The 12,039-nt window shown below is 38.2% G+C and overlaps 1 protein-coding gene and 1 pseudogene across 4 annotated transcripts in view; one reads left to right on the top strand and one right to left on the bottom strand.

Annotated features, from left to right (window-relative positions):
• ift52 (intraflagellar transport 52 homolog (Chlamydomonas)) overlaps positions 1–9,052 on the top strand; it is a 10,556-nt gene extending 1,504 nt beyond the window's left edge. For all 4 annotated transcript variants that reach the window (XM_016463757.1, XM_016463753.1, XM_016463755.1 and 1 more), the window contains exons 5-14: positions 430–505; positions 609–680; positions 811–937; positions 1,025–1,108; positions 2,274–2,342; positions 3,332–3,486; positions 3,720–3,807; positions 7,779–7,887; positions 7,998–8,143; positions 8,736–9,052. In XM_016463757.1, the coding sequence (XP_016319243.1) occupies positions 430–505; positions 609–680; positions 811–937; positions 1,025–1,108; positions 2,274–2,342; positions 3,332–3,486; positions 3,720–3,807; positions 7,779–7,887; positions 7,998–8,143; positions 8,736–8,780 (971 nt within the window). In that variant the 3' untranslated portion in view covers positions 8,781–9,052. The remainder of the gene's footprint in view (positions 1–429; positions 506–608; positions 681–810; positions 938–1,024; positions 1,109–2,273; positions 2,343–3,331; positions 3,487–3,719; positions 3,808–7,778; positions 7,888–7,997; positions 8,144–8,735) is intronic.
• A 754-nt stretch (positions 9,053–9,806) lies between these two features.
• LOC107670932 (uncharacterized) lies at positions 9,807–10,702 on the bottom strand (annotated as a pseudogene).
• Between the last annotated feature and the right edge of the window lie 1,337 nt (positions 10,703–12,039).

Below are 12,039 nucleotides of genomic sequence, written 5' to 3'. Positions count from 1 at the left end.
CTTTTATTTTGGATGCGATTAATCGTTTGACAGCACTAATTTTAAATGTTGCATGAAATACATGTGTCAGGTTCTTAGAAATATTAAACATTTTGTTTTTAAAATATACGTTTGAGAAAGCTTTTGCTTTAATGACCAAAGATGGTGTAAAAAGTAATAAAATATTTTCCTTACACCTTGAATACATTTGCGTGGACACATTTTAATCATATTTATTAGGGTACAAAACGTACTTATTTATTTTTTATTATTATTATTTTTAATGTCTTGTCACATTATGTCACTGTTTTTCTTCAGTATGATGTCAGGATGCCTCCAGCACCTTGGCTTTCTTTATTTTGTGCCTCACATAAATCAGAAACTTGAATTTAGGCATTTAAAATGTGTTCATCTTGGAAGAGGTTTAATAAAGTTTCAATGTTCTTCCAGATGCAGTAATAAGGAACGTCTACTACAAATATTTCCATCCTAAAGAAGCACTTGTGTCCAATGGTGTTCTGAACAGGTTTGTGTCTCCCGTGTGTATTCACATGTCTGGATTTGTGTAAAGCTTGCATTAAAACAAACCAGTCTGTACAGAATTGAAATGCTTTTTATCTTTATTTCAGAGAGATCAGTCGTGCCGCTGGTAAAGTGGTGACGGGGGTGATCGATGAAGAAAACACAGGGAACAATTCACAGTAAGCTTGAGCTGAATGTTCTGTTTGTGTTGTTGTTAACATTAACAATGTTTAAGTGTAACTCTGCTGATTTTATAGTTAAAGTTCCAAATAAGAAAGCGTAACGAGTTCTTATTTGACGATTAAACAGGGCACTTACATTCATATACCCTTACGGGGCCACATTAAACGTGATGAAGCCTGCGGTGGCCGTGCTGTCCACCGGCTCTGTGTGCTTTCCGCTCAACAGGCCTGTTCTGGCCTTCCATCAGTCTAAGGTGTGTACAGTCAGTCTGATTATCTTACTTGTGTTACACTCACTGCGCTTTCTTCTGTGCTCTGATTGTGTCTCTGTTTGTATCAAGAACGCTGGCAAGTTGGCCGTTCTGGGCTCATGTCACATGTTCAGTGACCAGTACCTGGACAAGGAGGAGAATAGTAAAATAATGGTAAGGTATCCGGTTGCTATTGCAGAACGTCACTGTTACTGCTGATGAAAGTGTAGGGTTAGAGGTAGTGCTGGGCGGTATACCGGTTCATACCGAATACCGGTGTTTATTTTTGTTATGATATGAATTTTTTAAATACCGCAATACCGGTATATGTCGCTTAAACAACCTTCAGGAACGCGACACTGTTTGCCGTGATTATAAATGAGAGTGACTCCTGGTTAACGTATTAAAAGGGGTCGTGTTTAGTCACTATTTAGTGTGGTATTTTTTGACAATATTCACTCATCATGACAGTAAAATAGGGCATTTTAAGTCAATATACTGCAGTATTTCCTCTCGATCAGTGGAAAATGTGGTTAACACCCGGTCATGCATGAAAAAAAAAAATACCGTCATGTACCGTGAAACCGGTATAATTTTTAAAAATACCGTGATATAAATTTTTGGTCATACCGCCCAGCGCTAGTTAGAGGTTTGTTCAAAGTACTGCTTAACTAGCGCTCAACCCACTACTCCTAAACCTTCGCCCATAGCTTGTCCTGCTGGATTTGTGCAGTGAGCATGGGTGACTGCTCAAATAATGTGGCTTAAAGGATGAAATAAAAAATGTTGTCATTGTTTATTCACCCTCGAGTAGTTACAAACCTGCATGCGTTTCTTTCTCCTGATTTTTTCAGTCAGGTAGAGTCTGCACTAGTCTGCAGATTTTGGGCAGTTGAAGTTATAGAAGATATAGTGTATGAAGGGCACAGACTCTGCCTTTATAGCTTCAGACTTTGATTCTAAAGAAGTATCTTTTAACTTTTTTTAAACATTTTAAACCGAGTGTGTAATGGCTAGTGGTTGTTCAGATTTTAAAAGTTGTGTACTGTATTGGAGTGTTTAGCTTACAAACTTTAGATCTAAAGTGAAGTAGATTATGTATTTTTTTAATTACTATTTTTTGGAGGTATTCTATGTAGTATTATGTTTTTTAAAAAGACTCTAGAGAGAGTGTCGTCATATTAAAACCACTGCAGTTTCCGTATAAATGTTACCTGTTGTGACCACAGCTTTAGGATAATGAGTTTTGCATCGGCAAGCAGCACTCACATTTCATTTCCAAATTGAAAACCTTTTTTATTCGTTCACAATTTAATACAATATAATGTCTATTTTCCAGGATGTTGTTTTCCAGTGGCTTACAACAGACAGCATTCCTCTCAACCAGATAGATGCAGAGGACCCAGAGGTGAGTGCTTACACTTGCTTAACCTATGCTGCCTTCACGTGCTGTCGGAAATTTCGTATTTCGCACTTATAAATTCATGATTACGAGCTTGTCGTATTCAAGTGCTCTGTTGTCGGAAAGTAAAAAATGTAGCATCCCATTGGTTGACAACCCTATAAACATTCACAGTGCTAGACAGCTTGCTAACGATTCTGGATTTTCAGTCAAATGCATGCTTATTTCACTGTATATAAAACATACTTCAAATGCTCATACTGTATATATAAATATGCACTACTTTATCGACAAGACAAGGTGATGTAGTTGAAAAAAAACGAATAAAGAACAGCACTGATATCAGCAGCCATTGTGCATGTTTAAAGTAAATGGCTCGCCCAACTCAGAAACTCTGGAATCAAATTATCTCAGAGTTTCCCAGTAGTAAATACGACTCGAGAGGCTGTTCATGTATAATTTCTGATTAGGAAACTCGTATTTTACAATACCATTCAAAAGTTTGGGCTCCGTTGGGCTCAGCTCAAATGTTTTAAAAGAAATCTTTTAAAAGTCACCAAGGCTGTTTTAATTTACAGTAAAAATGGTAATGTTGTGAAGTATTATTACAATTTCAAATACATTTTATCTACTGTAATAAATATGAAAATGTCATTTAATCCTGTGATCAAAGCTGAATTTTGAGCATCATTACTCTCCAGACACGATTCTCCAGAAATGCAGATTTGCTGCTCAAGAATAATTTCTGATTATTATCATCATTTCTGAAAACTCTCATACGTTTTTCAGGATTCTTTGATGAATACGAAGTTGGAAAGAACAGCATTTATTTGAAATGTCTTTACTGTTACTTTTGATCAATTTAATGCATCCTTGCTGAATAAAATCTTCTTGATCGCAAACATTTGAAGGGCCTGACTAAGAGCACAGCTCATGCTACGGGGCTGGGAAGTGACACTGTTTTCACCGTGTAAACTGGCTTCATTTTTCCCCAGATCACAGACTACACCATGCTGCCGGACACAGGGAGTCTGTCCGACCGTCTGAGAGTGTGTCTGCAGGAGGGAGACGAGAACCCGCGAGATTTCACAGCTCTGTTTGACATGTCTTTGCTAAAGCTGCACACAAACACTCTTCCCTCTGTCCTGGAGTAAGAACTGCCTTCAGTTAACATTTCTTAAAGAGGCTTTCATGTTGTGCTCTAACCGAAAAATCACACGCAGTCGTACATTCAGTGTGAATGTTAAAACTATTCTTGTGTGCTTTAAAATCACAAGAGTTGGTAAATAAGAACTATCACTGTCACAAAGACACGAGTCGTGTGTTTGGCCAATCAGGCAAGCGCTGAAGCAATACCTATTGTCATGTCTGTTTTTTTTTTAGTGCTTACAAGCAGCTGAATGTCAAACATGAAGCTCTCCAGCTGATCACACCACAGTTTGAAACACCTCTGCCTCCGCTGCAGCCTGCCGTGAGTCTGTTTCCAAACGCACATTAGCTTAGAGTTTATTTGTTACCGTAGGACGAAAAAGAAAAAAATGTAACCAAACCAAACGTTGTCCATCTCTGATGCAACTTTTCTATTCTGCTGATGCAATCAAGGCTGCATGGGTGGAGAAATGCAATTATAACCAATTATATCATAGCTTACTTTTTATAATCCAACGAAATAGAGCGCTGCTTTCATGGTTTACTTTTGTAGACCAAGCCACAAGTCCGCATCACCCTGATTCCCTCGACAAAAACCCAATAGAATTTTTCCACTGGCTTTTGGTTTATTGCAGAAGGCTCTGTGACTAATAATCTTTATAAACAAGCACAACTTTTATGAATTTTGAAGCCTAAAGACAGAAGTAAATCAGCAGAAGTAAAAAGCTAAATGTACACTATAAATGAACTACACCATGGTCACATGACTTCACTACCATTAAGCTTCCAACACCTCTTTCAGTCTTTATTTAAACAAAAAAAAAACAAGTTTGAGTTAGAATAGTTTGCAAGAGTGCGATAATAAACGCAAGGCTGTGAAAGCGACTAGTGAGTAGACGAGTTTACCTGTTCAGGGTGATGATGCTTAATGTCATTTAAGACACTTATTTAGACACTTATTAGCAAAAGGACAAGTAAAATCTTTAAAAACATCATAAAGGGGCATTACTTTTTATATTAGAGGCTGTAGAATAAAACGTGAAAATATCTTGAGCTTGTGGTAAAAACCTACCTTATTTCAGATATTAAACCAAAAACCCACTTCAGTGGCCGGTGGTATAGAAGGCTTAGTAAGTGTTACAAGTTAGTCATCTAATTTTTTATTTAGGAATAGTCATAACCATAGTTGGTTACATTAAAGGGGCCATGAACTGAGAAACCAAAATTCCCTTGATCTTTTGACATATAAGAGGTAGGGCTGTCAAAAAAAAAAAAAATGTACTCTGTGTGATTGGCTTTCGGCCCTTTGTATTAAATTATGCATACATACATGATGCTGTTTTATTTATAGTTGTGTAAGCAACTTAATCAATTATAATTGGTTTGTAAACATTATTTTAATCATTATGCACTTTTTTCATAGATAGTAATTTTATCCTATGCTTTGAATAAACGTGCATTAGTAATATTTTGCTCGATGCGCCCTCTTGTGGCCTCAGAAGAGAAGCCAAAAGCTTTTCTTCACCCTAACTGAAATTATGCATTTTAAATTCGAATATAATTCGAATTTTGATAATATTTAAATTGAATTTAGTTTTTCAGCCATTTTGCCAGCCCTAATAAGAGGTCATTGTACTATAAAAACATCCTGTACGTTTCAGAACTCAAAACTTTGTCGTTACTCTAAAAACTGTTTATATTGAAGGCATTTTGCCAAAATGACAGCTTATGGAATGTTCTACTCTAGGATGTAATAGTGTGGATAAGCACTGCCTCCGCAGAATATCAACGCCTGATTCTACAGCACTGCCTGTTTAGCCCCGCCCACTGATTCTACAGCACTGCCTGTTTAGCCCCGCCCACTGATTCTACAGCACTGCCTGTTTAGCCCCGCCCACCAACTCGTGCATGTAGTGTAAATAACGGGAGTGGCGAACGTGCAGATTTACACAGAAACCAAATGATAAAGACGCTGTGCATTGCCTTCCTTCTGATCCCAGCATTACTGTTTAGCCCTGCCCACTGATTCGTGCATGTAGTGTAAATAACGAGAAGGGTGAATGCAGGTCTATGCAGAAACCAAACAATAAAGATGGCTCCGAAGACAACAAGACGCTGTGCAGTGCACAGTCTTTGCATTGCCTTCCTTCTGATCCTAACATTAGTAAAGAGTGGATGAACTTTATTTTTAATGAAGTTCCAGACCATGTCATTAAGAACCTGGGCCCGTATTCACAAAACATCTTAGGGCTAAAAGTAGCTCATAACTCGCCGATTTAAGAGAAAAACTTAAAAATAATGGGCGTGTCAATACTAAATTTAGGACTCATTTTTGCTCTAAGAGTATTTCACAAAGCGTTTTAGCACTAAAACTAGCTCCTAAATCTGTCAACGGTTAGGAGTAGTGAAGAGGACTCCTAAGTCACTAAGACCAAGCCACAAACTATCCTAAAGTGGCTGTTGACAGCAATCTGCCTCGGAATATAAACATTTTAGGAACATTTGATGATAATGTCCTTTTAAAAAGGCATCGCCTTTGGTTTTGGAGGTTATCCCAACTCCAAATTTTCCTTTGATCATATCCTTGTTTTCATTAACCAGTTGGGCAAGAAGTAACAGCTGTTCTTGCGTCCAGTTTTTTTTTTTTTTTTACATTTGCATGTATTAATATCAGCTATGATTATTCTACTCAGTTAATTAAAAGGCTGTTTATATGCATATCCGCTAATTGTTTTTGAGAAGCACACATGTAAGAGGCTGACAATTAGCTGAACATATACTTGTTTAATTAGTGACTCTTAGCTTGCATTTTTAAATACTTATTTGAATGTGGCAATTAACATTTTTATTTTTAAACCTTTATTTAAATACGGCAACATAATATTGTGCTCTACAATATTTCTATGAATAAAAGTGCGTTCACGCCATATTGGAATTCCCATAATTACGAGATTCCAACTTGTAAAAAGCGTTCACGTCCCCGTAGAACTCGTAACTACAACTTGTGAACTGGGAGTTTTCTGAGAGCTACGACTTGTACCACCTGACCACCGCAGGCTCTGTTTAGGCGTTGAGTGGTGCCATAGATTATTTTTGAGAAGCATACGTGTAAGAGGCTGACAACAAGCTGAACATATACTTGTTTAATTAGTGACATTTATCCTGCATTTTAAAATCTTTATTTGAATGTGGCAATTAACATTTTTTATTTTTAAACATTTATTTGAATATGGCAACATAATATAGCACTCTACAATATTTCTATGAATAAATCTCTGGCAGAGATTATCAGCCAAACACTGTGTGCATAGTTAATAAGCATGCTGACATCATCCATAGCAATGAGCTCAACCCCGCCCCCTTAAAGGTCCCATGACATGCTGCTTTTTGGATGCTTTTATAAAAGTCACCTACATCTTGGATGCCCTGGGGGTAAGCAGATAAACATCGCATTTTCATTTTTGGGTGAACTATCCCTTTAAGACTTCTCTCTAGTCCTTAGTAAAAGTTTGTCTCAGCAGCTTTGTGAACAGGTTTTAAGAGAAAACTCTTAGCTAAAAACTTTTACTGCTATTTAGGAGAAATCTTAGTGGTAAGATAAAATGTTTTGTGAATACGGGCCCTGGTCTTTTGTTCACTTAATTTCACCGCGGATTCGTTTAGAAACAAGGCACAATTCGACGCAGGATTTTCACAAAGATTGAAACTAAAAGATGATGCTGTGCCGACTATATTGGATCTGACCGTAATATCACAACACACAAGTGTAACTGTTTTATTATGTGATCACTATTGCTTTGTCTGTTAAACAGATCGTTTGATATGTACTGAGTATTAATGCGTTTTTGACTTAAATCACAGCAGCGTCCATCTGTGAAGGATGTCTTGATAACATTATAAGTGGACCTCAGAGAACAATACAAAATAATAAACAGAGGCAGTTCATGACCCCTTTAAAATATAGATTGGTCTAATTTGAATCCAAAAAATAAGACTCAATAACCCCTTGGCTAACTGCTAGTTAGTCAGACTAGTTCTCAGGACACAGTCTTAACATAGTGGCTAAATTTATGCAACTGGGTTTATGCCCAGTGTGACAATTCTAATGCTAATTCGTCTAACATCATCCCCGCAGTACTCTACGATGGATCAAATCAATTCATTATTATCTGCCTTGATTTTCCTGTGTTATTCCATGCTAAATGTACTATATAGTTCACAACTAGTTTGCGTGCTTGTTTATGGGTCTGTTTGTAGACGATCCGTTTCCCTGAGGCTTTGTTTTGTGTTCAGGTCTTTCAGCCGGCCTTTAGGGACCTTCCGCCACCCATGCTTGACCTTTTTGACCTTGATGAGACATTTTCTTCTGAGAAAGTGAGGTTGGCTCAGCTCTCAAATAAATGTGAGTCTCTACCATTCGTTCAAATGCTCAGAAAGAGTTCTGTTACTGTCATCGTTTCTAGCTCGAGTGGATGCTGATTGATTGGTAATGGATGTCTCATCTTCTGTAAGGTACCGATGATGATCTGGAGTTTTATGTACGTAAATGTGGAGACATCTTAGGAGTGACAGGAAAGCTAGACAAGGACAAAAGAGATGCCAAGCACATACTGGAACACGTCTTCTTCCAGGTGGTGGAGTTTAAGAAAATCAATCAAGTAAGTTGAACGTGCAGAAACATTTCTATCTGACCATTCATTTAGTCGTTAACGTAGTGAAATCATTGTGCACCCACAGGTTTCAAACCTGTATGGTTTTCTTTTTTTCCATGAAACAAGAAATACTTGGCAAAAAGCTGCACTTTTCCACACAATGAAAGTGCCATGCTCAGAAAAGGACCCAAAAACAGTAGTCTTAAATCCTTCACAACATTACTTAAAAAAATTAAGTAAACTTACATTTTAGTCTGTGCGTCACTGACCATCAAAAGACTAAAGAGAATAAAGAATGAAACACAAGTTGGAAGAGCTGCTTTTATGATGCTGGTGTATAATGTTGCTTTCTTTGTCATTTATAATGCCAAGCTTTGAAAACATCCTTTATGGAAAAGAGCATCTTGGACATTCTGCCTAAAATCTCTTTTTGTGTTTGACGGAGGACAGAAAATGACCAACTCTGATGACGCATTGTTTAATTATTGGGGAAGAAAAAAACAGGTCAATGTGGTTTGAACAACATGGGGGAAAGAGTAAATGACCATTTTTGGCTGAATTATTACCCTAAACCTGCTACGTCTCCCCTTCCCTCCAGGAGCACGATATTGACACCACAGAAGCAAGGTTCAACATGTATTGAAGTAGACAGGCTACGGATCTCTGGAGTTTTGCAGCAAGGACTTGTTTTTGAGACCTGTGTGAAAATGCACAGTATAGACACTCAAAACTGCAAACAAACCACACTTGCTTTACTTCCAGTGCAAGAAAAGTCAGGTGTGGTTTATCAGAACTTTCTTCATTATGAACTTTATCAGGCATATGTTTTAAAGAATCCACTACATTTCTTGTAACAATAGTTTTTTTTTTTTTCTTTCAATAAATATATGAGCTTCGTTTTCTCATTTGTATACATACACATTGGGGTCCAAATCCCATGTTTGAGATTGATATTAAAGGGTTAGTCCACCCAAAAATTTAAATTAGGCTGTGTTTTACTCACCCCAGAGCCATACAGCTCCGGGAGCATGACGTATGAGGTCAGTGCTGCGCATGCGCCGGTGAGTCCAACGTTTGTTAACAGGATCAAAGGAAGCAATGTTTCCTTACTTTAGCAAAGGAAAACCAGTCTCCTCTTGGCTTATATCCAAATCCTCTGACATTCTTCTTTACAAATCCTCGTTTTGTACTTCTAATTAGTGACCGTTGTTTTGTTTTGATCTCTCAGCAGACAGACGCTATTGTTTCCGCATGGACAGATGCATGCAACACCCGCTGAGTGGCATTAAACACCCTAAATGCCAGGTGACTCTTGAGCAGGGCTGTCCAAACCTGTTCCTGGAGGACCGCTGTCCTGCCGAGTTGAGCTCAAACCCCAATTAAACACAACTGATCAAGATAATAGGCTTCAGGCTCACTAGAAACTTCCAGGCAAGTGTGTTGGAGCTAAAATCTGTGGGACATTGGCCCTCAGAGAGCAGGATTGGACACCCCAGAGTCCCAGGACAACAGCAGCAGGCGGGCACAAATTAATTTAGAAAATAACACATTTCCACATTTCCACAGTGGACGAAATAATAATTGCACATTCTTAAACATCGTGCAAGCTCACAAAGAGCCATCGATTTGAGTAGACACTTTGTAACATTAATAAATGAAAGTAATTTCTACACACTTTATTTTTTGATTAAATACATTTATAGTACAAAAATAAGTTTATATAAACATGGGTACCGCTCTAGTAAGAAGCCTGTAAAATAAAGACGCATATTAGAACAAACCAAGTTTTTCCAGGGTTTGCATTAGTGCACATACATACCTCAGATATGGTGTCTATCAAATGGCCGAGTTAGAGGAGCTCTGTTCCTCTCGGAGATCTGGGATTGCAGGAACCCGACTAGATCCCTGCCGGACCATTTCCCTCCACGAGCGCCGAAGCTCCTCTGAAACGTTCGGGTGAGGGGACCTTCCTGACGACACCAGAGAGACCTCAGGAGGGGCCGACAGGTTAATAGGACTCCATACATGACTTTGGGCTCTCGACTATGGCCTCCACAAGGGACACTTCCCACGACGGGTGAGTGGTGGTCAGATCGACGCAGGACAGGTCCAGCGAGCTGGCCAGGACGGGTTTTTGAAACTGGACTCTCTCGTAGGGTGTGGAGGACTTGCCTTGCACTGGACTGCCCAGCGCTGTGCTCAGGCTGCTGCCAGGAGAGAGAGCGTTCTTGTCGAGGGCAACTAAAGGTGAGGAAAGGCTTGTGGTGTAGTTCAGACATGGTGCAACAGCACAGTTGGGCTCTGGATACTCAGCACCATGCCTTTGTTTGGTCTCAGGAAGCCATCGGCTGAAACCGCTGATAAAGACAGACTCTGGTCCGCACAAAAGCCTCTGTCAAAGTCAGACGGTGAAGGGCCCTCATAGCTCCTGGTCAGCTCTAGAAAATGAGCAGTGTTTAGAATTTACCGTAGAAAAGGGTTTTGATAGATTTAATTTAAAAGGTATAATGACTATATAGATGTATGCATTAGGATTTGACCAGGTCTGTCACGTCCTGCATCCATTGGGAAAGCGTGGTGTTAATTATCAGTGCTGGGGGTAACGCATTACAAGTAACGCGAGTTACGTAATCAGATTACTTTTTTCAAGTAACTAGTAAAGTAACGCATTACTTTTTTTTTAAAGTAACGCCAGTTACTTTGTATTCCCATTTATTGACTGACAGCTCTCCTGTCCCCATATTGGGAGAAATCGGAAGTGCAGAGGCGTTGTGTGAACATGATGTAGTTCTAGACTAAATGTGAATGTGCATTAATTCATCCCACTCACAAAAAACAGATTTGCTATTCATCAAAATGAATTAAAACAGTGAAATGCAAACTCAGAATATGATGCAAACCTGCAATAATTAGATATGTTAACATCAAATGTATCTAATCCCATTTTATTAACCAATATCTTTGCTGCTGACCTTTGATGATCCAGTTCAACCGTACTAATAAGCAAAACTTACTTTAGAGAAACTAACAATTGTGCTTCATTGTTTTTTTATTGCTGAAGAGTGTTTCTTCTCCTGCGTTCTACTGTACAGACGTGAATTTAGTGAAAAAGTAACGCGAAAGTAATGCAAAAGTAACGCAACGCATTACATTCCATAAAAAGTAACTAAGTAACGTAATTAGTTACTTTTTTAGGGAGTAACGCAATATTGTAATGCATTACTTTTAAAAGTAACTTTCCCCAACACTGTTAATTATAGACTCAGCTTGCATTTATAGCTGTGCTTGATTAGGAGTAGTTCTCCGACTACAGGCTCACGTGGGAAAATCAGATCTTTTTATTTAATATCTCCTTTTACGGATAACAAAATAAAGTCATTTTGTTCTCTTTAGTGAAGTCAAATTAAAATATTTCCCAAAGCTAAATCCTCAGTCGGAACACGTCCAAATACACAATCTGTAATCTGAACATCTTTATAATGCAGTAAAAGGTAAAGAATGAGAAACTGAAAGCTCGAATGACTTGATTCTAACATGCATATTTATGTTTCGATTTTAAACCAATATCAGTGATTTATCAATTAATCTAGAAAGTATTCAAAAACATACAGCAATATCCCCCGATATATTACGGCCCATTTTAAAATACACTAACAATATTTGTGTCGCTTTTGTGTAATTTGGTGCATACGTTATTATCAGTGTTGGGGGTAACGCATTGCAAGTAACGTGAGTTACGTAATCAGATTACTTTTTTCAAGTAACTAGTAAAGTAACGCATTACTTTTTAATTTACAAGAGAATATCTGAGTTACTTTTTCAAATAAGTAACGCAAGTTACTTTTTTTCTTCCAATTTATTGATTGACAGCTCTCCTGTCCCCATGTTGAGAGAAATCAGAT

Source organism: Sinocyclocheilus anshuiensis, unplaced genomic scaffold (genome assembly GCF_001515605.1).
Source record: "Sinocyclocheilus anshuiensis isolate Anshui unplaced genomic scaffold, SAMN03320099.WGS_v1.1 scaffold1503, whole genome shotgun sequence".
Taxonomy (NCBI): Eukaryota; Metazoa; Chordata; class Actinopteri; order Cypriniformes; family Cyprinidae; genus Sinocyclocheilus; species Sinocyclocheilus anshuiensis.
The sequence above is the reverse complement of the archived record's forward strand: the minus strand, read 5'-3'. Positions and strand labels throughout refer to the sequence as shown.